Consider the following 26883-nt stretch of genomic DNA (forward strand, 5'->3'; position numbering starts at 1 on the left):
CAACTGTGGGACCTTATATAGACAGTTATTATATTTCCAAATCATGTCCAATCAACTGAATTTACTGCAGGTGGACTCCAATTAAGCTGTAGAAAGATCTCAAGGATGATCAGTGGAAAAAAGATGCACCTGAGCTCAATTTTGAGCTTCATGGCAAAGGCTGTGAATACTTACATATGTAAATGTGATTTCTTGGTTTTCTATTTTTAATAAATTCAAAAAAAGTTAAAAAAAAACCTTTTTCACATTGTCATAATGGAGTATTTTGTGTAGAATTTTGAGGTAAGAGATTAAATTAATACAATTTGGAATGAGGCTGTAACGTGACAAAATGTGGAAAAAGTGAATACTGTAGAAGGCGGTGTGAATACTTTCCGGATGCACTGTTTTCCCAAGCACCCGACTGCAGCAGACGTTCAGGTGCAAAAAAACATTTTGTAAAAATGTACGTGGATGTTCATTTTGCAAAGCAAGGTCATTTTATTTAAAAAGTCCCATTTTATATGTAGTTAGAGATCCTCCAGTTTTGCTGGCGACTGGTCTGACTTTGTTGGATGGTCCTTGAAAGCGACATTTCCCACAGTGTTTTTAACCGTTTTCTTTCACCTCACATTTGCTCCCAAATGCTGATACTATGTGGAAATTCATAAAGGTAAGATCAATTAGATATAAGGTATGCTTTGCTGGTGTGTTTTGGATCTTTCTGGGTCTGCTAATACTATTTACTATTCATGCAAACCTTGCCATGGATGGGCATGGCACATATAGACAAACAACCAGTTACACTCACATTCATACCTATGGACAATTTAGAGTCACCAATTAACCTAACATGCATGTTTTGGGAATGGGAAGGAAAGTGGAGTATCCGGAGAAAACTCAACGCACTCACGCGTTTGCGTGCATTTACACCGGAAACACAGATAAATCAATAAATCAATAACCAACTAAAATGATCAGATGCCCAAGCAGTTTTCTGATATTTTACCCAACATTTAAAAATGTAACATGTACAAAATCATGTAAAATTTTACACTTAAAGACATTTTCCGACATTGTCTGTTTTAAAAAACATTTTCTGATATTTAAAAAAATATTTTGCAATATTTTTTTGACATTGTTTACAAAATCTTTCAACATTTTCTGACATCTCTAACATTTTGTGGCAGTTTTAAAAACATTTTCCCCACATTCCTCAACATTTTATAAAATTTTGTGGTGTTGTTGTAAGCATTTTTTTAAAACATTGTTGAACATTTTCTAAAATATTTTCAAACATTCATCAACATTTCATAATCTGAAGCATGATTTAGCACTTTATAACATGTAATGTTATTAACAAGTTTCCAAGATAGAAATATAATGAATAACTAAGATGAAGTTAATTAAATTAAAAGTTGTAAAAGGACTTATAAAAGGACCCATAAAAATAAATACTGTATCCAAAGGTTGTTTCACGCTTATGTCAGCTGCTGCGAGCCCAGGTCATGTGATGGGAATGGGCCGGGCTAGTGACGTAACGGCCCTGGTAGAGGTCCAGACGAGCTGGACTCGTGTGACGTCACTTTCCGCGAATCCCCTTCCTTGAACAACGAGACCGAAAGAAAGAGCACCAAAACAAACAGCAAACTAAGACCCAGCAAAAGCTCACATTTGAACCGATTGCTCGCCGAGGACCTTTATCCGAAGAAGCAAGCGACCTTGTACTGTTTCCAGGTGAGTGTTGTCGTGTGAGGCTAACGGTACATGCTAACGGTACGTGCTAGCTGAGCTGCGTATGTGCGTCACTTGAGATCAGCGTTTAGCCACGAAGGAAGACATCTCTCCCCACCTTTAAAAAAACATCAAAAAAAACTAAGCAAGAATACTCAAAGCGGCAAATGCGTGCGGTCATGTTGATCGTGACGAAAATCCTCTGACTGAAACAATACATTTCCCATTCTTACTTCCTGTTTGTGTCATTCATCATCTTAGTTAGTTATTGATTTATTGATTTATCTGCGTTTCCGGTGTAATGGCACGCAAAAGCTTTCTTCGATCTCGGCGAGGCTTTCAAGCCTCCCTTCTAGTCTCAACTTGCTTCCCACCCCAGTAAACTCTGCCAAGAAGAACAAGAACACGCTCCACCCACCTTAATCCCCTCTTCTACTCTACTTCTACTCAACTACACTTCTACTCTAGTACTCTTCTACTCTACTACTTTTCTACTCTTCTACTGTATTACTCTACCACTCTTCTACTAGTGTTCACTGAGACCCCTTCACAAGACTCCTCACTAAGGTTCCTGAGGGGGAACACATTAACTGTGACGCTGCTTGAGCAGGAATTTGTCTTCTATATGTCTACTATATTGGGTAATAGTGGTATAAAGGTGACTATAGGGGTGTTATTTTATGTCTAGAAGGCTCTAATCATGGTAAAAGTGTATTTAGAAGGTGGAAAACAGGTTTTCTATGTTGTATTGTCTCGTATTATGTCCACCATATTGGGTAAATGAGTGTAAAAGTGACTATGGGGGTGTTATTTTATGTCTAGAGGGCTCTAATCATGTTAAAAGTGTATTTAGAAGATGGAAAACAGGTTTTCTATGCCGTGTTTTCCCGTATTATGTCTACCATACTGGGTAATAGGAGTGTAAAGGTGACTATGGGGGTGTTATTATATGTCTAGAGGGCTCCAATCATGTTAAAAGTGTATTTATTAAGGTGGAAAACAGGTTTTCTATGTATTATGTCTCCCATACTAGGAGTGTAATAATGACTACAGGGTTGCTATTTCATGTGTAGAGGGCTCTAATCATGTGGAAGGTGGTAGACAGGTTTTCTATGTGGTTTTAGAAGGCGGTCAAGTTGACTGGACTGTTGACGTATCCTTGTATATTTGGAGTAGTGACGTGTGATTACAGTCAGAACGCCTGTCAGCTGACTTTCACTTCCTCTTTTCTAGCCGCCCTCATTTCCTCTGGCTGCTTTTTGTTTTCTAGCAGTCATTTTACATTTTCATATGCTAGGAATTTATACATGTTTAAAAACATCAAAAATAATTTAGTAAATGTTCTCTTCTTAATGCTAAGACTCTATTGCCATAAGATGATGACCTTATTTCTGATGATGCTGGAGGATGGCATGCATTAGTGCTGCTAACGCTTGTGTCTTGCTGTGCTCTGCAGGATGTCTCTGTACCCATCCCTGGAGGACCTGAAGGTGGACAAGGTGATGATGGTAAGACGGAAGATGTCCAAGTAGTTGTTGTGAAATGGCGACAGGGCGGGAATATTCATGAGGTCAAAGCCCGGCACACTCCTTCCGTCTGGCCTTTTTCATAATCTGCACGTGGCTCAGGCATCTAGTAGAGATGGGATTTTTGGCTCTTTGAGGTGAGCCGGATCTTGGTGAACCATTCTTTTCAAGGAGCCGTTCAAAAAACTGGATCATTTGACTCATGTTTATATTTCTTACGTTTTAAGAAGCCAGTCTGACCTTAACTCGTTTTTATCATGGAAATAATCACTGGAAGGAATGAATTTAGATATCCCACCAATATGAGTTTGAATTATTATTATATAATAATCATTATTATATTATTATTATTATTATTATTCCACAGGGTGGTGCTATAACACTCTGCTTTGACAGTGACGTCACTGTTTTGAATTACGCGTTGTACAATTCCCAGCGGTACGGTTCCCAGCTGCGACTCGGTTCCCATCGTTCATGGCAATGAGCCGTTCAAAAGAACCGATTCATTCGTGAACGTCACAACACTACCTGGGAGGCATCGGTGAGACTCTGTCTCCCAGTTGGGGGGGAACATGTTTTTAGTGTGACGAGCGCGTTACGTTACCTGCTGTGAAAATGATGGTGGGCTTTATGGCTCCTCAGGCCCAGGCCCGCTTCACCCCCGCCAGCGCCACCGTGCCAGCCATCAGCGAGGTGGGCAGCCAGCTGCAGCAGCCTGCCGTCGCCGGGATGCCGCCATCCGGTAGGTCCATGCACAACGTCTATTCTCTTTGGCAGAATAAAGAAATATGAAAAACATTGCAATGATGACGCATCGGGCTTTTCTGTGACACTGAAAATCTTGAAGCCATCAAAAATAAAACGTCTGTATCGTTGCCTGTATCGTTAAATTCAATTCTCAATTTCATGACACACTTGGGACTCATTTTAGCTCCAAATGATGGCTTTTATTTTGTCATTATGACTTTTTATCTCATAAATTGGAGTTTTGATTTGATCTGATTCTAACTTCCTTACAACATAATTATAATAATTGCCAGCATGCTTTTGATGGAGTTGGTGCGTGTTTGTGCAGCAGGCCTGTATCCCAGCCTGGAGGATCTGGGCGAGTACATGGGTCTGCGTCTCAACAGCGATGAGGTGCAGAACAACCTGGCCGTGCTGCCCGCGGCCAACAACAATGTAAGCAGAAAGCACGCTATCTCTTTAAGGATGGGATCAAATATGGCTGACACGTGTCCTTCCTTTCCAGCAGGTGGCGGTGTCCCCCTACTCGGCTGTGGGGGGGATGGTGTGTCCTGTAACAGGCTCGGACGTGGGCATCAGGAGGGCGGAGGTCCGCCAAGGTCTGCGGGAGATCATCCTATGCAAGGACCAGGACGGCAAGGTGGGGCTCCGCCTCCGTGCCATCGACAACGTGAGTGCTACTCTTGCTCTTCTTCTCTTCATCCATCGGCTTTCACATCACATGTCGACACACTTGACTCGTTGATGGTCGTTCTTGTTCGGGCAGGGCGTGTTTGTCCAGCTGGTGCAGGCCAACTCCCCCGCTGCCTTGGCCGGGCTGCGTTTTGGGGACCAGGTCCTTCAGATCAACGGCCAGAACTGCGCTGGCTGGAGTGTGGATAAGGCCCACAAGGCCCTGAAGGCCGCGGCCGACACCCGCATAGAAATGGTGGTCAGGGACAGGTGAGGCTTCCTGTCTGCTCTCTGCAGCGCTGATGCTCTCTCACCTCTCACCTCATTGTTTGGCTTTCTTTTACACATAGTTCACCCTTTTCTCAAATCATCTTTCTGGAGTTTATATTGGAGTTAATATTACCACTTTATTTCCATAATATTACTACTTTATTCCCATAATATTACCACTTCAGTCCCCTAATATTACCACTTTATTCACACAATGTTATCACTTTAGTCCCCTAATATTACCACTTTATTCCCCTAATATTACCACTTTATTTCCATAATATTACCACTTTATTCCCCTAATATTACCACTTTATTCCCCTAATATTACCACTTTATTCCCATTATATTACCACTTTATTCCCCTAATATTACCACTTTATTCACACAATATTACCACTTTATTCCTCTAATATTACCACTTTATTCCCATTATATTACCACTTTATTCCCCTAATATTACCACTTTATTCACACAATATTACCACTTTATTCCTCTAATATTACCACTTTATTCACACAATATTATCACTTTATTCCCATAATATCACCACTTTATTCCCATAATATTATCACTTTATTCACACAATGTTATCACTTTATTCCCCTAATATTGCCACTTTATTCCATAATATTGCCACTTTATTCCCATAATATTACCACTTTAATCACACAATATTATCACTTTAATCACACAATATTACCACTTTATTCCCATGATATTACCACTTTATTCCCATGATATTACCACTTCATTCCTATAATATTTTCACTTTATTCCCCTAATATTGTCACTTTATTCCAACAATATTATCATTTTATTCCCCTAATATTACTTTATTCCCCTAATATCACCACTTTATTCACACAATATTATCACTTTATTCCCATAATATCACCACTTTATTCCCGTAATATAATTCTTTATTCAACTAATATTACTACTTTATTCCTGTGATATTACCACTTCATTCTCCTAATATCGTTGCTTTATTTCCTATATTATCGCTTTATTCCCAACATATCGTTGCTTTATTTTGTAATATTGTGACTTTATTTCTATAATATTGTGAATTTATTCCCATAATATTGTGACTTTTGTGCCACTTAATCTGAGTGATTGAGTGATTGTTTAGGTTTTTATTTGTTATTGTTTGTCAAAGTATGATCCTGATTGGTTAACAAAGTATTGTCCAACATTGTTCAACTCCGCTAGTAAAATGATGCTCGTCATTCAAATGTGCCTTTTTGTGGTTGGATGACTTCAGTGCTTTGGTGTTTGTTGGCGTGTTCAGACGTCCAGTATCTGCTATGAAATGCATGCAGGCCGTTCCAGCGCACGGTGACCATGCACAAGGACAGTTCGGGCCACGTGGGTTTCATCTACAAGTCTGGCAAAATCACATCGCTGGTGAAGGACGGCTCGGCGGCGCGTAACGGCCTGCTGACGGAGCACTACATCTGTGAGATCAACGGCCAGAACGTTATCGGCCTCAAGGTAACGCCCCTTTCTACTCTGGAACACCAATCTATCAATCGATCAATGGATCTACCAATCCATGCCTTCCAATTCCAGGATCCCCTCATCAAGGACATTCTCAACTCCTCCCCGACCACCATGACCATCACCATCATGCCCAAGTTCATCTACGAGCACATGATCAAACGGTAACACGCAAATAACCTCAATGTCTCCTACTGGACCACCTTCATCTTCTCAGGAACACTTTTTAGCTCATCGTTTGGACCTTTCTCCTAACTTGGGAGCTTTTATCCCATAATTTGGACTTTTTATGACATCATTTCAAGTGTTTCTATCTCATAATGTCATAATGATTCTTTGATCTCAGGCAGTGTCATCATACAAGTGCACTGTTACAATCATGATGTCAAAGTAAATAGTCTGTTCCAGGGTGAAACCGTGTCCGTCCTATGAGCTCTATGACGTGCATTGAAGTGGAAAACAAAGTGTTGCGTGTCTAGAGTGTCCAGCAGGGGGTGCTGTGGTGTCTCATATGTGTGTGTGTGTGTGTGTGTCCATGCAGGATGTCCACGAGCCTGCTGAAGTCGTCCATGGATCATTCCATCCCTGAGGTGTGAAGGTCATGGAGAGGTCATGGAGGACGGCCACGTGTCTTTTATTTTTCTTTCTTTCCTTCCTCACCCCATCATCATCATCACTATGCCTTCTTCCTCTTCATTCACCTTGATGAAGGTGATGAAGGTCAGTCCAACGTGTCTTTAGCTTTTTTATTTTCAAGACATGTCCGAGTCCGCAGCTCCCTACCTTTTTGTTTGTCTGCTCTAAGATGCTGGAAGCACACCTCCACCCTTGATACACTGTATGGTATATATAGTATATACAGTATATATACAGTATATACAGTATACACAGTATATACAGTATATATAGACACACACACACATAGTACTTACTTAGCATATCTACAATCATTTTACAATAAACAATACATTTACCAAAAGACATTGCTGGAATATTCCTCCTGACACCCCCCCCCCCCCCAACCAATCAATAAAGTCATTAATATGACATGAAAACTCCAAGTGATCACATAGAAGCTCAGCAAGACCAACTTTTACTTTGTTTCTCGTCTTTTGATTGTTTTCTAATTATTTGGACGTTCCACCTCATCATTTACACTTTTTATCACACAATTGAGACATTTTTCACAGAATTTTGACTTTTTAATCTCGTCATTTGGACTTTTTTTCCTCACAGTTTGGACTTTATATCTCACAATTCTTTTTTCAATTTGGATTTTTTAAATCTCATAATTTGAACTATATTTTCAGAATTTTTTGTTTTTAGCTCAATTTGGATGGTTTTTTTTTCATTTCAAAATTTTGACTGTCTGTCACAATTTGGGATTTTTACCTCAATTTAGATATTTTGTCTCATCATTAGGATTTTTAATCCCATAATTTTAACTTTTTTTCTTACAATCTGGACTTTGTATCTCATAAATCTTGTAATTTGGACTTTTTCCTCATAATTTTTTTTTACTTTTTTTTTTAAAAATCTCACAATTTGGGATTTTTACCTCAATTTGGATATTTTGTCTCAAAATCTGATCCTTTTAACTTTTTTTCTTTTCCCATAATGTTGACTTTTATTCTCACAATTGGGACTTTTTATCGCCATAATTTCAACTTCTATCTCGTAATTTGGAGTTTTATGTGATAATTGTGATGATTGCTGTCATAATTAGGATGCTATTACGCTGTATTTTTGCTGGGTATTGAATGTGTTGCATTTGAGGAACAGGTAGCGTGTTTGTCGCTTGCCTGCTGAAGATGATGATCATATTTTGTATGAATTGGGCCAAAATGGGCGGAGCCACCAAGTGCACTTTCCACTTTTCCTGAAGGGAGAGCACAGCAAAAGCAGCCTTTTCTTTCCTTTTGTTATTCTTTGAACAGTAATCCTCTGGCCGCTGATGTTGGAAACCTGTTTACGCCACTGATGGAAAGTAATATACCATCGCTACATCATAGCTCAGTTATCGTTCCCAGATCAAGTCATCATGATGACATCAAGTCGCTAGGACCAGATAATAAGTCCCTTATGATGAGGTCAGAATTCCGAGATTAAAAAGTCCACATGATGAGATAAAATGTTGAAATCTCATAAATTGGGACTTTTTATCTCATCATCAGGATCTGTTATCTCACAATGTTGCCTTTTCATCTCAGAATTTTACCTTTTTATGTCATTTCACTTTTTTGTCTTGCAATTTGGATTTTGTTTTCTTTAAAATCTTAATTGGGACTTTTTTCTTCCAAATTAACATTTTTTTCATTTTATGATTTAGATGTTTTGTCTTGTCATTATCATTATGATTTTTTTCATTTCATCATTTCACTTTTCTATTAGACTTTTTATTTGACTCATAAGTATTCTATTTCAAAATTAGGACTGTTTATTTCACAATTAGGACTTTAATTTCATAATTTTACATTTTTATGTCATAATTATCTCATAGTTATGACTTATTTCATAGTTTTGACTCATAATTAGGACTTTTTATTTTACTATTAAGATTTTAAATCTCGTAATTATCCTTATGACATTATATTTCATAATTCTGCCTTTTCATTTCATCATTTGTATTTTTGTAACCTCATAATTCCGACTTTTTCATCTGATCATTCAGACTGTGAACTTTTCTGAAAGTAATTCTGACGTACCAGTTGGATCTGTGTGGCGGAAAAGGGGCTTCCATCCCATAATAAGTTTGCGCTATGCATGCTAAAAAGTCATTTCCATAAGAATGTAATGACGATGCTCGTACAGTCAGACGAATAAAGGTCAATGATTATCACTCGTGTGTGTCATACTTTAATCATGAATGCGTCCACGAGTACAGTATTGCATTGAAGTACATTAGTTTACAATCTATGATGTATACCATATACAGGAGCATCGTTTCATACATAGACTATTTATCTATTGAGTGTTGGTATACATACAGTAGCATACAGTAGACTGACTGCGTATGGGGGGCATTTAGAGCACACAAACATTGTGATGGAAAAGACAAGACGTCCATTGTTTGCACAAAGCAAAGCCAAGCCAATGAGATGAGGAGATGATGATGATGATGATGATGATATTCCCTGACATCTCGTACCATGTGACACTACCGCATGTCGTACACAGTATTAACAGGACACCCACACCAATAATATATGATAAAATTATGGCCTCGTAATATCATTCTCCTTTTTTCCTGGAAGGGCGAACCCTTAACACCAATTTAGCATTTTTTTTAAATAATTCTGATTTTGTCCTATTTTGAAACTTTAACAATCTATAAAAATATTTAGCATTTTAATTGGCTTTCAAAGTTTTTTTCCCCAGAATTTTAAGACTTTATTTTTAAACACATTAGCACCTTCTTGTAATATTATTCAAATGTCCCACTGGACAGCTGGGATAGGCTCCAGCACCCCCGTAACCCCCGTGAGGATAAGCGGTAGAAGATGAATGAATGAATGTCCCAATCCATGTGGGGAACAATGAGGCGTGTTCGAAGAGGACGTCCTGACTGTACGCTGACTGTACGCTCATTCAAGTCATAAAGTGAACAATAGTGCAAAAACACAAAAGAGAAATGATGTCACGTTTCTTTTCCTGTCTTGAAATGCCGTTTCCTTCGACATCTGCTCGTGTCAGGATGACAAACATTTGGCTTTTGGCTTTTTTACATATTTACACAAAGTCAGCAAATAAACATTCACAAGTAAATCCTCATCACAACTAAAACCTTTGCCACGGCGGACCCTCGGAACTCAACCTGATTTGGCCGCCACTCGAGTGGCCCGCCTGTCCGGGTCATGGGGGCAATGGTCTCAGTAGGGAAACCCAGACTTCCTGGCCCCAGGCCAGCTGTGAGACATAATCCCTCCAGGTTGTCCTAGGTCTGCCCCAGGGCCTTCTCCCGGCCGGGCCTGCCTGGAACACCTCACCAAGGAGGCATCTGGGAGGCATCCGGACCAGATCCCCGAGCCACCACAACTGGCTCCTCTCTCGACTCTGCCTTCCGGCTCAGCTCTTCCGGCTTCACCACGACTGTCCGGTACAGCGGCCGCATTCCTGCAGACACTGCACCGACCTCACCCGTGAGCGAGACCCCAAGATACCTGAAACTCACCTGGGGCAGGACCTCATTTCCGACCTGGAGGGATCAGTCCACCCTTCTCCCACTGAGAACAATGCCTCGCATCCCAATAAAGGCCGGAGATCACAGCCCGATGAAAACCTTAATTCCTTGAGAGAACAAACAACTTTACTCTACAGAACAAATCTTTTGGGAGTACAGACCTGATCACAATCTTAAGACCAGTTGAAAAACAGCTAGAATTGATCTTTTGCACATTTGGATCGAAATGAGGTTTGCGGGATCCAAAAGAGTGATGTTCTTCTCCCTGAAGAAGTCCTTGGTCAAGCCAGCATTGTGAACTGCGGTGTTGTCCTGTTGAAGAACCCAGCTGTTACCACCCAGACCGGGGCCCTCATCCCTCATTAGGGATACCCGCCGCAACATCTGCATGTCACCGGTCACCATTTGACGACCCCGCACCACCTGAAACTCCAGTGTTCCACTGAATAAAAAAGGTGGACAGATGGACTACTATGCCGGGTAGTAAACATCTCAGGTGGATCTCCTTGTCATGCCAACAACGTTGGAAGCCATCTGGACTGTCAAGGTTCCATTTTTTTTCATCAGAGACTAAAGCATTTTTGCTGTGAAGTCGACACCAGTAAGGGTCTTCATTTGGGTCCCAGATCCCAGATGTCATTTTTGGGGCCTACCGCTTGACTTTGTTGGGTTATGCTGAGGATCTTTCCAAAAAGTAGAATGACCGTCTTCCTACGTCCAAGCTCAGCAGGAATGGCACGCTGCCAGAGGCCTGGCTGATGGAGGCCTGGCTGATGGAGCCCACCATCCCACCACCTTCAGGAGGGGAAAGCTTCCTAGCTTTTCCCTGGCAGAAAATGAGAATTCTGAGAATTCCGTGGTTTTCAACTTTTGACCAGGTGATATTGTAGCTCTACTTAAAACCCTATTAAGGTCGAAATGTGCAAAATCCATATTCTAGCAATTTTTGATCAAACCTGTACGATGGTACACAAGTGTTACTTTAAACACGTGAAGACAATCTCAAAGTTCTGGTGATGTGGGACGTTCGAGGGTCCACCGTAATTGAGAGTGATGTCTCGCAGAAAGAGCTTTGTTACGTACGGGATGAGGTTCGGTCTGTGGACGGGCCACGTGTAGTCCAGAGCGACAGCAGAACGAGACAACGAGAGCTTTTGGTGGAACTATTGAGCACAGAGAGAGCTTGCCTTAGTCGAGGATGAGACCAGCTGAGCCAGCGAGTATCTTCTAGCTAGCTTATTGCACATGTACAAGGAATTGTTGGAGCGTGAAGGTGTATGTGTTGGTTCTTTGAAGATCTAAAGGCTCAGGAATTTGGTTGGAGCCTATTTAGTTCTTGAATAAGTCCACATTAGTGGTACAAGTTGGTTCTTGTTCAAGCCTTGTGAAGGTGTTTTGATGTCAAAGGGTCTTGACTCTTCCTGATAATAACTGCGGGCTTGTGCCTCCAGGACCTAAGATGAGTTTTACATGTAGACGGAGTATCTCACCTAGGAGACATCCTTGGAGGTACACTCCAGACTATTTTGCGTACATGTCCGGCAAAGTGCTAATCTGAGTCAGTCATGTATTTTTTTAGAACTGCACATTCGTTCCAAAGCCTTGCACCAGAAGGTGGGACAACCCAGTCACACGGCTGGATCTGGACTCACCTGACACCCTCCTCACTGAAGACTTTCCAGATTCAAACCTGCGATGGTCAAACGTGGCACTAATGTTTCACATCTGGGATCCGCCGAGGTCTCCTCCCCCGCCCGCAGGGTAATGCCTCAGGCCGCCGCCCCTGCGGAGCGAGTGCAGGGCCACGGTGCAGCAACCCCTCAGCAGTGACCCGATGTGGTACATAGGCTGTCCATCTCGGACCGGACCACGGCACAACCATGCCACCGTCGGCACGACTGGGATTGCCACGGCTAGGAGATCCACCAGGAAATGACGACTCCAGTAGCTCTTCTGAACCGGCCCTGAGGCAGAATCGGAGTTCACTTCCTCCGCCGATGCTTCACTGACTTCTTCGCAGCCTTGCTCTTCTGTTCCTACTTCCTGGTCATCCTTCAGGACAAGGACACGGGCTACCTCCTCGTGGGAACAGGATTTTTTAGGCTGGGAGGTGTGAGGATGTTCAAAGACTTGTGGTGATTCTGGGCTACTACATGGACTCGGTCCTGGTGTTTCTGACTGGAGTGTTTCGAGTCTGTCCTCTCCAATCCATAGGCCTTCATGTCTCTCCTTCAATTCCTTCTGATTTCCTGCCAAACTCTCTGCCTCTGAGTCCAGCTGACCCCCTGTGAGGTGGACACTGGTTAGACCCTGGTTGTCGACTGCGGCAGATTCTTCCTCTGGATCGTCCTTTCGGTCGTTCTCACAGACGGGACTCTCCATGGAACAGGCCACAGTGGCAGATCGCGGCATGGAATTGACCCGAGGCAATTTGGAGCATGGAATGGGCTCTGTGGCCGCGCTCATGACCGTCGCTGTGGTTACGGATGTAGTGGTCGTGATGGAGTCCAGCTCTTCCTCGCCTTCATCAGACAACCATGTGGACGTCGGGCTGCAGGCTTGGGAGCGGAACGTACGTTGTTCGGCGATGGTATCCAGGTCGGACGGGCACCCCGATGTCGCCGGAATGGGACAGCTCTCCGTCTGAATGCCCGTCTCACGTAGTGGATGCAGGTACAGGTGATGGTGGGACAGGCAGGGGTGGCTGATACAGCCGCCTCCACCCAGACCACAACGGAACGGCGAAAGACGGTCGCCCGAACACAGCCTCTCGTAGGTGGCCGAGTGCGGCATGGTGTGGGGCACCGAGTGGTTGTTAGGGAAGGAATGAGGTAAAGTTTTGGAATACGTGTGAGGCAAAGAGTTGGGTATGGAGCACGAGAAGGTTTGTGCGTAAGAGTTGAGCAAGGAAGCGGTTTCCTCCGAAAGAAAGGCGGCCTCTAGCAGCAAGTCAGCCCGACTCGGGACGTCACCACCTTCCCCGCAGCACACAAAGCCGCTGTCCTGAGTGCCATCTGCTGAAAGACAAGGAAAATCGGTACTGTTGCGATCTTCCGCTTGATCACTCAGTTTGGTGTAGGTGGAGCTCCTGGTGATGGAGCGGGCTGGGGACCCATCACAGGAGCAAGAACCCCTCCCTCCTATTGCTGGTTTTGGTATTAGACCTGGACCCTCCCCAGATACAGACGCCGGCGCAGAACCCCCAACCCGGTTCCGGCGTCCTGCTATGGCTTCCCCCTCCTTGGCTAGTCCAGCCTGAGCCAATTCCATGCTGAGCAGCAGGTTCTCAAGCTTGTGGTTTTGAGTGTTGATGTCCTGGAAGTACTTCTGGACACCCACGTCCCCGCTGATCCCCCCGGCATCGCTGAGCCTGGTGCGGACCGTGTCCACAGCGTGTTTCAGCTGCTGGATCTCCAGACGCGCCTCCTTGAGGGCCAGCTGAGCTTCCACACGATGGCACTCCTCCTCAACCCAGTCCTCCTGCATCCTGTAAAGCTTTTCTCTCAACTCATCGATCTCTGTGTCCCTAAGAGCAATTCCAGAAACCCAAAAAGAATATCAAGAACCTGGCTTAGAGAGACCAGAGAGAGATCTCAACCGCTCACCTGTCTTGCAGCGTGGTGATGGTTTCTTTTAACCTGGCCCTGAGGTGCCGGATACACACTTCCTTCTGCTGCAAGGGTGTCAGGTACTGCTCCGGTGGCGGGGGCCGAATGCCGTGGTTGTCGGTGCATGATGTGTACTTCTGGTGACGTCTGAGAGAACGACCAAACACATTTTTCATCATTTGACAACATGACGTCATTCCCATAAAATCACTCTTTTCCTAATGCGATTATCCTAAATATTAGAACTTTTTGTTTGGTTTGTTTCCGATATTACAACTTTTTAGAAGTCTTGTTTTCTTTCAACTGCATGCCACTAAAATAACTTCAATCTTTTCCCCCGGAATGTTATCACTTTGTTTCCATGGTTGGACTTTTTCCACAACTCAATTTCCCCAAAAATACAATTTTATTTTGTTGTTTCTCAACTTTTAATGTCCTTTTTGCTTTAATATGTGCTTTGTGCTACTGAAATGACGTTTATTTTTCTTATAATATTACGTTATTCTGGTAAAATTACTAATTGCCTAGCATGCTAATTATTAAAGCACATACTTCTGCATATACATACAAATGTAAATATCACATGACGACTCAGAAAGATCTGTTTTTATTTTAAAAGCCGGTGTGTGAAACGGAAGTGATGGTGCTGACGATGGTGCTCAACACTGCGTTGGTTCACAAAGTCAAATCATAAATACTAGGATGTTTACTGGTTGCCAACAACCAATAAAAGAAGATGAACAACCATATTTATGCAGTATTAGATCAGTTTTCCAAAGGTTTGTGCTATAAAACCTCATGACAGCTGTGATGGCTTCATTGGTTAAGTTGGACAATTAGCATGTGTGGCTAACCCAGAGAGGCTAAACCATGTCAACTGGACGACCTGCGGGCTAGTAAAGTTTTGATCAGAGAAATGTCTTCGACCGTCGAGCGGACTTTAAGGTGAATCCATTTGATTTCGGTGCTGTGTATGTAGCTTTGCTAATTGGCGCCGTGTTGCCTCACACACATCCAAAATAAATACCTACCAGTTTGTTACAACACACAATGTAATGGTACTAACCAGTATTAATGTCATATTTTGTTACAATAATATCAAGTCATATTGCTGGGCGTGTGTTTACAAGTGGCTTCCGGTCATGTGATACGTCGTATCAAAGTCCCGGATGAGCCGCGCTGAATTGCTGGGTTTTCACGCCATTATAAAGCATAAACCACGTAAACGCTCAGTATGTTTGTGGAATATTTTAGAGGTAAACGAGAATAACGGTATATATGGCTGAAATGATTTCCTCCAGTTGTACACGGTATATATATATATATATATATATAATATATAATATAATTGTTGACAAGACAAGAGAAGGCGCTTGACCCCGTGAAAATTATACTTAAACAACATGCCAACTAGCTTGCAAACCGTCTGTGGAGTAGCGCTGGACGTTCTTCCATTTCACATTTTCCACTTCCAACAAATTTGGTTTACTCGGCTCCATTCATCGAGAGTAACAATCGGTTAGCGAATACACATTTGAACTATTCCAGCACAACCGTGCGGTGTTTTTGCACTGTTTAACCACGACTTCTACTCAGGAAAACGCTTGTATACCAGGTGTGACGTCACGTCAAACACTGGGATTATTACTTAAGGGTGTAGTATCGCCACATGTCCACTAGAGGACAGTAAGGCTCCATTTAATGGCCATACAGTGTAAGAGAACGACAAGGTGTGTATTCATGCAGCTTTAAGTGGCCAAGCACAGCATCTTCTTACCCTTTGGTTGGGCTGCAGTCGCTGCCTTTACAAGAGCCTGAGTTGCTGCTGCTGCTGAGGGAGGCGTTGCTGTGTGGATCTCTGGTACTGGGTGCCGCAGGGGACCGCCTAGTTCCACAAACACAACCAAAGAAATGAGTTGACATGTCCTGCTGACGTCTGAAAAAACACACCAGGTGGTCATCAAGGAAATATGGTGTCATGACAAGTGACGGACAAGAGCAGGTGCCAATGGAAATGCACAAACGTACACAAGCCGGCGTGTGGCGACACACGAATTCACGTCCTTTCAGAAGCACCAGGGTGACAAACAACAGCAGTGCAAGTGGAGACGTGACACAATGGGGCACGATGTGATGCAAGGTCATTCTCCTTTTCCTCTGCAGGGATTCCCAAACTGCGGATCTCTGACGAGCATTTTTTCAGTAGATCCCATTGTGTAGAGAACCCTCCTGTTATGTCACATACAGGATCTTTGGTGTTTTTACAGCAGATCCTTCTTCTATAGAGGATCTTTGAGTGGGCTTTTCCAGATGTAGAGTATGTCGGTCCACGTTTGGGAGACCCTGCTGGAGGACTGTTGAGGGTGGAGGGGGGGTTGTGGACAGACCGGGAGCGAGGGGTGGCGGGGGAGTTTGTCACACGGCTGTGTCGGTCTGGAGACTTGGTGGAGGCGTGTCCTTTGGCCGTGGGTGCATAGCCTTTAGTGGGGCGCATGGAGACCATGTAGCCCCCCTCCATGGGGACGTAGTCTACCTCCATCAACCTGCAGTAGTCAAAGCTGAGCAGAGATGACAACAACATGTTAGCTCGTACACACGCTAACCTGCCGGCACGTAGAGATGCATGTGTGAGCATCGGGGGGCGCTAAAAGCCAGCGTGGGGGGGGGGCTGTTAGCCAATCACATGCGAGAGTGGCCAGGACGGGCTCCGGCAGCATCATGTGCTGTTCCACCAGCGCGTAGGCTGACGTTGTACAACACAGCAGCAGCACAACCGATGTTGTCATGGAGCGCGAGGGAGAGAAGTCTGCGTTCATAGCATCGATGACTTGATTGGAAGCCACCCCCTTTTCAAGCGCATGCCCAGGTGGATGCACCTCTCCTCCTGCTACACATGCAGCCAGCTTGTGGGGGACATGAAAAAACAAATTAGATTAAAGTCAAAATATTTCTGTTAGATTATGACTTTTTTGCCTTAATATTTTAACTTTTTATTTTAACTTTTTAACTCCTAAAATTGCATCCTTTTTTCTGATTATATTATGACTTTTTTGCCTTAATATTTTAACTTTATCCTCCTAAAATTGCATCCTTTTTCAGGCTAAATTATGACCTTTTTGCCTTAATATTTTGACTTTATTGTCATAAAATTGCATCCTTTTTTCTGGTTTGATTATGACTTTTTGCCTTAATAGTTTAACTTTATTCTCCTAAAATTGCATTCTTTTTTCTGGCTAGATAATGACCTTTTTGCCTTAATATTTTGACTTTATTGTCATAAAATTGCATCCTTTTTTCTGATTAGATTATGACTTTTTTGCCTTAATATTTTGACTTTATTGTCATAAAATTGCATCCTTTTTTCTGGTTAGATTATGACTTTTTTCTCCTAATATTTTGACTTTAGTCTCATGAAATGACAGTTGTCTTTTATTCTTGTAAAATGTTTTCTTGTTCGATGACAGCTAGGGGTCTACGCTGAGCAACTGAAGTTTCCTTCATCCTTACATTTCCTTTCCTTTGTGGGTAGTGGAATGACGATGAATGATAATCCAATGAGTGCAGGGTCCCGTGGAGGGTGGGGGTGGGAGTTTAGGGGGGTTAGCGTGCCAGCTCATGTGTTGTGTTGCCAAATGCATCCTTGTTGCTCGGGTGGCCAACACTACGCATGCCAGAGCTGCAGCAGCAGCAGCGCATCATGCTGTCTGTCAGAGTGGGGGTGGGGGCGGGGGCGGAGGGCTCACGCGGGGCGCGGTGCCAGCGGAATGGCCACCGGCGCTGTAGCAGCCGCCCCAGGCCCGGAGGAGACCGCCGGGATGGGCGAGGAGGAGGAGGAGGAGGAGGCCAGTATTTGCTGCAAGCGACGTTTGGGCTGCAGCGCCTTCAGAGGGTTGAATCTGAGAGGGGGGGAGAAGAGAGGAGGACAGCCATGCCACACGTTGAGAGCCGTCTGCAGGCACGTTCCTTTTACAGAGGGGTGTGGGCCTTGGGAAGGTCTTAGGCCCGAACCCATCAAGGTACGGTATGTTAATACTATCTGTCCCAGCACGTCATCAAAGCTACCTTCAGCGTGATATGAGTTCAGGACTTACCGGCGAGAGCCCGAGCCAGTCCTCCTAGCGGCTGGAGCGGGTGAAGACATGGGGCCGGGCGGTTCCGGGTGGTTCCGGGCGGGTTCTGCTGTCTCTTGAGCTGAGTCACGTCAGCCTGCAAGCCAAGAAAACTACAGTAAAGTCTCATTATATCGATATCGGTTATAACGAATTACTACTTATTACGATACTATTTTCATTTCCCGGCAAATTTCTAGTCTTTTATGATATAATTAGTTCCGTTAGTACGATACCCGGTTATTATGATAATCCGGTTACTACGATGCCCTTTTCATCTCCCGCCAGTCAATTTGGTCTGCTTATATCGATACAAAAGCAGCTTAAATCAATCTTTGCTTAAGGATTTCAATACCAAAAAAGAACACGGCGAACGGCTGCTTCCAGTCAACTTTATTTTTCACACTTCCACCACCAGAGCACAGCACACACACCGATTCCCGCACTTCCTGGTTCACAGGTCATGCTCAACCCGCCCCACATAGCTGGCCAAACACATGCCTGCAACAGAAGAACCAACTGACATAGCATACACACCTATTCCAACGAAGACACAAGCGTACAAATACATGTATTTAATTGTGTTGTATTCAGATATCTTTTTATCGCTTGCAATAATCACTGTTTTTCATATGTACATGCTGGCGTTCGTGGTTTCTCTCGTGTGTATAGATTCTATACAGGCATGTGTTTGGCCAGCTAGGTGGGGCGGGTTGAGCATGACCTGTGAACCAGGAAGTGCGGGAATCGGTGTGTGTGCTGTGCTCTGGTGGTGGAAGTGTGAAAAATAAAGTTGACTGGAAGCAGCCGTTCGCCGTGTTCTTTTTTGGTATTGAAATCCTTAAGCAAAGATTGATTTAAGCTGCTCGACATTGTTCTATGCTATAGAACAATTTTTTCCGACTCCCGAGAATATCGATATAACGAGACTTTACTGTACTTAGCAACTTTGCAACTCTTCTTGAAATATATTTCCACATTTTCTTTTCCTACTATTATGACTTTATTCCTATCATATTATGACTTTATTCCCATCATATTATGACTTTATTCCCATCATATTATGACTTTAATCCCACCATATTATGACTTTATTCCCACCATATTATGACTTTATTCCCATCATATTGTGACTTTATTCCCATCATATTATGACTTTATTCCCACCATATTATGACTTTATTCCCATCATATTGTGACTTTATTCCCACCATATTATGACTTTATTCCCACCATATTATGACTTTATTCCCATCATATTGTGACTTTATTCCCATCATATTATGACTTTATTGCTAAAATATTATGACATTATTCCTGTCACGGTACGGCATGTCAACTTTGCAGCAGCTTTTTCCTCTCTTGAATTATATTTCTACATTTTCTTTTCCTACTATTATGACTTTATTCCCATCATATTATGACTTTAATCCTATCATATTATGACTTTATTCCCATCATATTATGACTTCAATCCTATCATATTATAACTTTATTGCTAAAATATTATGACATTATTCCTGTCACGGTAGGGCATGTCTGTGTGCGACCCCAGGATGCAGAGAGCAGGACCAAATGCAATAATATATAATAACAATATTTATTTTAGCTATAATTGCAGCAGAAGGAAAAGCAACTCAGGTGGCGGACGGACAAACCTGAACTAAAGAGAAGCACACACCTGAACTAAATACACAGAAATTAGGGACAGGTGTGGGTGACTATGGCAACGAAGGCAGATGAGCCAAAACAGGAAGTCCAATACAAAATAAGAGCGTCAACAACGGAAACCATAGCCCAGACAGGGAACACAAACAAACTGTCACAAGGGAACCCACACAGGGCGGGACAATTCCCATGATAATAGGACTTTATTCCTGTAATATCAACTTTATTCCTGTAATTTTATGACTTTATTCCTGTAATATCCATCCATTTTCTATGCCACATATCCTCACTATGGTCGCGGGGGTATGCCGGAGCCTATCCCAGCTGACTTTGGGTGAGAGGCGGGTTCCATCTGGATTGGTCGCCCATAATATCAATGTATAATAATAATATTCCCATAATATTATGAATGTATTCCCATCATATTATGACTTTAATCCCATCATATTATGACTTTAATCCCACCATATTATGACTTTATTCCCATCATATTATGACTTTAATCCTATCATATTGACTTTATTCCCATCATATTATGACTTCAATCCTATCATATTATGACTTTAATCCTATCATATTATGACTTTATTGCTAAAATATTATGACATTATTCCCATGATAATAGGACTTTATTTCTGTAATATCAACTTTATTCCTGTAATATTATGACTTTATTCCTGTAATATCCATCCATTTTCTATGCCACATATCCTCACTATGATCGCGGGGGTATGCCGGAGCCTATCCCAGCTGACTTTGGGTGAGAGGCGGGTTCCATCTGGATTGGTCGCCCATAAAATCAATGTATAATAATAATAATATTCCCTTAATATTATGAATGTATTCCCATTAAATTATGACTTAATTTTTCAAAAAAAATTAAAATTGGATTTTTATAGTTTTTGTCCTTCTAATATTAGCACAGTTTATTCTCAGAAAATTGTCATAAAACCATTTCCAACCAAGAAAATGGCTTTGTTTTTTTTTGGTTTTTTGTTTTTTTTTTAAAGAGGACACCTTTTGAAGCATGAATAACAACAACAATATTGATAATTGTGCATTTTAGAGGAACATCCAGTGTGACACCGCCAGCCGGAATGGATCCTTGAGGCACTCTTGGGTCCCAGGCCACCAGTTGAGGACAAGTGCAGTAACTATGCGGCAGACATTGATGCTAGCTGTTAGCAGGATACGGCCCTCACTCGTCTTGTGTTGTTGTGCCCCCCCCCAAACGCCCCTTCCCCGAGAGGCGGAGATGCTGCAAGGTCAAATTGCCGCTGCGCCAAAGAATCTGTCACGACTTCCCACCACCATGGACGCCCCCCCGAGCGCGTGCACCGTGCCCATGTGGCCTAGAGTGGAGCGCAGAAGCGACCCCTTCCCTGGCTGGTGCGCACCGCCAACCCCCTTCACCGCGAGCGGCGTCTTACCTGCGGGCCTCCCGCCTTCTCGGTTGGCGCCGTTAGTCCTCCGTCAGCCTTGTGGCCGCCATCTTTGTGTGCTCCCCCCGCGGCCGAGAGCACCGCTGCAGGCGGACGACAGAGAGGACGTTAGCTCAAAGCAGCAGCGGTAGGAGGGGGAGGAAAGGGTGAGTGTGTGATGATGAGAAGTGGAGGAGGGAGGAGGCAAGGAGAGAGGATGGATGTGCTGCGTCATCCTACCTCACTTCAGTTCCACGGCAGCTATGACGTTCAGTTTAGCTGGATAATCATCATCATAATACTACTAATTCACCCCCCCAAACTCACTTTTATTTTACAGGCTGAAATAATCATAATAATAATAATGTTGACAAACATAGGAAACAAGCCACTTCCGGTATCTACAAGCCGCTGTAAACGTGCACATGCTGCCATCTGATGGACACATTGGCCACTGCAGCCGTCACTGGTACATATTTATTAACAGCAGAGGGCGCCACACGACTTTGCCACATATGCTAAGAGGCGTTACGCTCTATATTTAATCTCCGCTTTGTCATAGAGATGAAAAAGTCTCTTATTAATATCGACTTTGAAGAGTTCAAGGTGGAGGTGGGACTGCATCAGGGATCATCTCTGAGCCCCTTCTTGTCTGCTATGTGATGGACAGACTGACAGATGAGCGTAGACAAGAATCTCCATGGACTATGATGTTTGCAGATGCCATTGGGATTTGTAGTGAGAGTAGGGAACAGGTGGAGGAGATGCTAGAAGAGTGGAGGTTTGCCCTGGAAAGGAGAGGAATGAAGATTAGCTGCAGCAAGACGGAGTATATGTGTGTCATGTGAGAGGGACCCAAGTGGAAGAGTGAGCTTACAGGGAGAAGAGATGCAGAAGGTGGAGAATTTGGAGTACTCGGGGTCAATGGTCCAGAACAACAGAGATTGTGAAAAGGAGGTGAAGAAGCGTGTGCAGGGAGGATGGAACGGGTGGAGAAAGTGTCGGGCGTGATGTGGTATAGAAGAGTTTCAGCAAAAATGAAAGGAAAGGTATACAAAACTGGTGAGACCAGCCATGTTGTTGGTCTAGGGCAGGGGTCAGCAACCCACGGCTCCAGAGCCGCATGTGGCTCTTTAACCTCTTTGTTGTGGCTCCCTTCACAATGCTGAAGTATTTTTTTTAACACCCAAATGGGGAAAATACGCATCTTTGAAAAAAATCTGACCAAAATTCCCTCCAAATCTGGCAGTTAATTAAAATTTTGGGAGACTCGCAATTTGCTCTGAATGTGAGCACGTCGCTGCTTTTTTTTAATTATGTTTTGTGGCTCCAGTCTATTTTTCTTTAGTGAGCCAGGGGATAAAATGGCTCTTTTGATAGTAAAGGTTGCCGACCCCTGGTCTAGGGACACTGCCACTGAGGAAAAGACGAGAAGCAGAACTGTAGGTAGCAGAGATGAGGATGCTGTGGTTCTCATTGGGAGTGACCAGGATGGATAGGATCAGGAAGGAGTACATCAGAGGGACATTACATGTTAGAGACCTTGGAGATGAAGTCTGAGAGGCCAGACTGAGATGGTTGGGACATGTCCAGAGGAGAGATAGTGAATATATTGGTAGAAGGATGCTGCCAGGTAGGAGGCGTAGAGGAAGACCAAAGAGGAGGTTTATGGATGTAGTGAAGGAGGACATGAGGGTAGTTGGTGTGAGAGAGACAGATGCAGGACAGGGTTGGATGGAGGAGATTGGGTTGCTATGGCGACCCCTGAAGGGAAAAGTCCAAAGATAAGGAGAAGTTGCCACAACTCGAAACATCACCTTTGTTCTTCTTTGTTTCACCACAAAGTCTCATCATTTTCCTTTGTCGAGATGACACACCAAACACCTTCTTTCCAGTTTCTCTGGTTACCTTTTCTGTGTTCGTCCAATCATTTGGCAGATCCTCCCCACCACCAAGACTGACGACCTAATTATCCTAATTAATGACTCACGTTGGTGAATGTTTTATCAATCAATGTGGCCTGTCTTTGTTTTGTTACCTTACCTTACCCCTTACCTTCCCCTTCCCTTGGCTTGGACCATCTGATGCTAATTCCCAGGCAGTGGCGACGTGACCTCCATGCATTTATTTTCACTTGGAAAAAAGAAGCGCAGACTTCCCGGTCTATAGCTACCTCTTCCAGCTCCAGTGGGGGGCATTGAGGCATTCCCAGGCCCCAATCCCTCTAGTGTGTCCTCGGTCCTTCATGAACCCTCCTCCCAGGTGAGCATGCCCGGAACACTTCACCAACCAGCGTGATTCACAGTACTGACCCTCACACTACCCTACCTGCACCTAAAAAGAGCTAAATTAGTGACAAAGTGCAGCCTTGGTGGAGGCCAACCTTAACAAGGAACAGGGTCAACCAACTACTAACCTTGCAGTGTGCTCCCAAACCCGTACTCCCAGACCACCCCCTCACAGGACACCGTAAGAGTGTGGAGCAGTTGGGCAAACAATGTGAAAAGACGTGTCAAACAAGTCAGTCCCACAACATACATGGCCTTCAGGGCAAAATTCATTTATCCATTGAGCTTTGCCGCTCAGGAATTTTTTGACAATCTCAGATACCTCAGCCAAGATGATGGTCAAGTCTGCATTTGAGTCCTCAGAAGGTATGTCAGTGGGATTGAGAAGGGCCTCGACATGTTCCTTCAACTGCCCAACTAGTATATCCTCGGTTGAGGTTCAACAGACATGTCAACATCGTGCTTCACCAAAACCCTCCAGCAGCTGAAGTTTTGCCTCGACTCCCACCAAAGTCGAGTGTGGCTTGGCCTGTTGGTCCCTGTCAGCTGCTTCAGGAGTCGCCAAGTTGGCATGGGCCAGTATAAATATCACCATCACTGTATTGCAATTACAGCTGCAAAATGTCTTATGTTGAAATAGCTTTACTGAAAGCAGAAACATAGTCAAGTCATTTTAAAACCATATTGCATGATGAAAGTGGAATATTAGCATTTCCAATAAATATATTGAAATAACTGAATTCTTTCTCAAGAAGTACGTACATACAGTTGATTTGCCAATGCCGTCTACTGTGGCCAATCCTGCAACTCTTTGTTTTTGTCAAACCTCCCACTGCCAGTTTGAAACAGGTGATGCCAGATCGCCCCCATTGTCTACGTGATCGCTGGAAATCAGTCTCACAAACGTTTAGAGAATGATCAACCGAGTCACTGCGAAAATGACGTGTCACGTCACATTGTATGGAGTGATGCCATCAGCATTCCAGGACTATCAAGCAAGCATATAAAAGGACGGCTCTTCGTTGTCCTCAGCATCAAGCATCACCGCTGCAGAGGTAAGATGACACGACCATACATGCTCCTCTTCTACCTCCATTTCATGGGATATTGTTAATATAAGCGTATTTGTTTATTATTGCACAGATGGCATTTGCTCTTCGTGTGCTCTTCCTCCTTTGTGGGATCAGTGGAGTAGCGACTGTCGCTGTAAGTCCAAATGTCACCTGATGCCACCTGCTGACTGTAAATAGAAATGTGTAGATTGTCAGTCATCCATGTTACGACAGAATCAAGGCAACTGGACTTGACCCTTGTCCTTTGTTGCCAGGTGTGCCTGAGATTTAGCATAACTGTTCATTTATCTCCCACACACACAATGTGAGGCCCGGGGGCTTCCTTCACCCCTCTTTCAAATCATCAGTCTTCTCTGTCCAAGAGTCTGGACCAGAAGTTACACTGTAAAATTCCAGTTGCCTTGATCCAAGTCTTGCATATTAAACAAAGAAAGCTTTGGAACGGAGAGTCATTTATTGAGCTGTTCATATTTGTCAAGAAGTCTGACTTGAAGGCCTTTTCTTCTTCACAGTGGTCTGACTCTTACTACGATGGTTGGTAACTGACTTCATGACATTTTTTCAAAAGAAGATGGTTTTGTTTCTCCCTAAAATAACAATTGTGTTGCAGCTGGTTGCTGTCCCAAGGGCTGGGCTCAGTTGGATAATTACTGTTTCATATTCAAACACGAGGCCACGACTTTTGAAAAAGCAGAGGTATGCAAGAATCTCACACAGGAGCGGTGACGTAGCTGCTTATTTGTTGTTCATTTGGGATCCGTCTGTTTGTCTTTACTTTCACTCTAGCATGACTGCCAAAAACATGGCGGGAATTTGGTCTCCATTCACAGTTCCCTGGAAAGTCTTTTCGTTCTTGGACTGCTGGAACAGGTGCCTGCAGAGTTTGCCTGGATTGGACTCCATGATCCTGCTGAGGTGAAACATTCAGCAGTAGCAATGTTGTTGTATTCCTCCGGAATACATCTTCACATAAACCTGAAGGAAGGAAGCAGGAAGTATACTCTTGCTCCACCGCGACTCGTATTCCCTTGAATAAAACTTGAATTGTGAATGTTTAAACACTCCAAAGTTTTGTTATCTTGTCTTTCAGAGTGACTAATTAAAATTTGTTTTGGGCTTCTAGGATGGAGACTTTCGGTGGACTGATAACACCAACTTTGATTTTGATAAGTTTTCCTACGGACAGCCTAGTGATCATGGTTCCTGTGTGGTGATTTATGTGGCAGGTAAAAGTATATTCCGTGAATCCAATGTACTGACGAGTGAGTGTCATGCCAATCTTAAAGTGTTGGGCTATTTTTTCTAGGTGAATGGTTTGTTAAGCCCTGCACCTTGGAGAAGCCGTATGTTTGCATCAGAGATACGAGCTGCTGTGCCAAACGCGAAACAGCCTAGCACGACTGACCGACCTCTCACGATTCCTGTATCAGCGTCATTCTCTAATCACGGTGATCAAACTTCAGTGGTGTCTTTGTATCTCTGGGTTTACTATCAGGTTTTCTTGGCTTGGACATTGCCAATCATCAGTCAAACACGATTGAAAGCTCTCTACTTAATAAAGGAACCTGTGTGCATCAAACGTGTGTCTTATTTCAGTATTTCTTTTTTCAGAATTCTTTTTCTAACTTGTAGAAAAGGCCTGAAAATGACACATGTGTTTAACAGAAGGCCTATACTTGGGGAAAATGGTGATGCATACACACAGTGAAGCTCAGTGTCGCTTTGGAGTAAAAATGCATAAAAATAGCAAAATCAACTAAAGTACAGTACAGGCATTCAGAAGATGCATTCAAATACATACTTTTGATGTGTATTCTACTCTAGTCACATTGATGAGACCGTAGGAAGTACTTGGTATGGTACTTTGTTATGTCTTAAATGGCTCATTGGCCGTCTAATTATATCTTATATCTTATCCATATTGGGTAATGCTAGTGTAAAGGTTACCACGGGGCTGTCATTTCATGTGTAGAGGGCTCCAACAACGTTAAAAGCTCCAATTTGAGATGCTCTAAGTATACAAATATGAAGTTTATAAACAGGAATCCTACTTTGTCGGAATTTAATTATCACGGTCGGGACTGGAACAAATGAGGCGGGACAA

At 43.3% G+C, this 26883-nt stretch overlaps 3 protein-coding genes across 13 annotated transcripts; 2 read left to right on the top strand and 1 right to left on the bottom strand.

Annotated features, from left to right (window-relative positions):
• The first annotated feature begins 1527 nt into the window (after positions 1-1527).
• Positions 1528-9271, top strand: sdcbp2 (syndecan binding protein (syntenin) 2). Of its 4 annotated transcripts, none has more exons than XM_058051160.2 (9): positions 1528-1716; positions 3170-3221; positions 3882-3981; positions 4318-4421; positions 4495-4656; positions 4753-4928; positions 6255-6426; positions 6505-6596; positions 6974-9271. In XM_058051160.2, exons 2-9 carry the CDS (start codon positions 3171-3173, stop codon positions 7026-7028), a joined length of 912 nt encoding a protein of 303 aa, XP_057907143.2. In that variant the 5' UTR covers positions 1528-1716; position 3170; the 3' UTR covers positions 7029-9271. The 4 variants fall into 4 exon arrangements, with proteins under 4 accessions (XP_057907143.2, XP_057907140.2, XP_057907142.2 ...); XM_058051157.2 differs by having other exon boundaries at positions 1529-1716; positions 4315-4421; positions 4492-4656; XM_058051159.2 differs by having other exon boundaries at positions 1529-1716; positions 4315-4421.
• On the bottom strand, positions 7968-21822 carry snphb (syntaphilin b). Of its 8 annotated transcripts, XM_058051148.2 has the most exons (8): positions 21659-21822; positions 21428-21522; positions 18312-18426; positions 17964-18116; positions 16608-16778; positions 15998-16105; positions 14218-14367; positions 7968-14138 (listed from the first exon to the last, which is right to left on the bottom strand). In XM_058051148.2, the coding sequence occupies exons 3-8, from the start codon at positions 18359-18361 to the stop codon at positions 12332-12334; spliced, it is 2439 nt and encodes an 812-aa protein (XP_057907131.2). In that variant the 5' UTR covers positions 18362-18426; positions 21428-21522; positions 21659-21822; the 3' UTR covers positions 7968-12331. The 8 variants fall into 8 exon arrangements, with proteins under 8 accessions (XP_057907131.2, XP_057907130.2, XP_057907133.2 ...); XM_058051147.2 differs by lacking the exon at positions 21659-21822 and having other exon boundaries at positions 21428-21623; XM_058051150.2 differs by lacking the exons at positions 17964-18116; positions 21659-21822 and having other exon boundaries at positions 21428-21622.
• LOC131104212 (galactose-specific lectin nattectin-like) lies at positions 21297-26332 on the top strand. Its single transcript, XM_058051166.2, has 8 exons — positions 21297-21566; positions 24546-24761; positions 24850-24912; positions 25292-25313; positions 25390-25475; positions 25566-25694; positions 25903-26005; positions 26086-26332. The coding sequence occupies exons 3-8, from the start codon at positions 24850-24852 to the stop codon at positions 26172-26174; spliced, it is 492 nt and encodes a 163-aa protein (XP_057907149.2). The 5' UTR covers positions 21297-21566; positions 24546-24761; the 3' UTR covers positions 26175-26332.
• Positions 26333-26883: the final 551 nt, after the last annotated feature.

The sequence above is a fragment of the Doryrhamphus excisus genome, linkage group LG15 (genome assembly GCF_037039965.1).
Source record: "Doryrhamphus excisus strain RoL-2023G ecotype Guam linkage group LG15, RoL_Dexc_Guam_v1.1, whole genome shotgun sequence".
NCBI lineage: Eukaryota > Metazoa > Chordata > Actinopteri > Syngnathiformes > Syngnathidae > Doryrhamphus > Doryrhamphus excisus.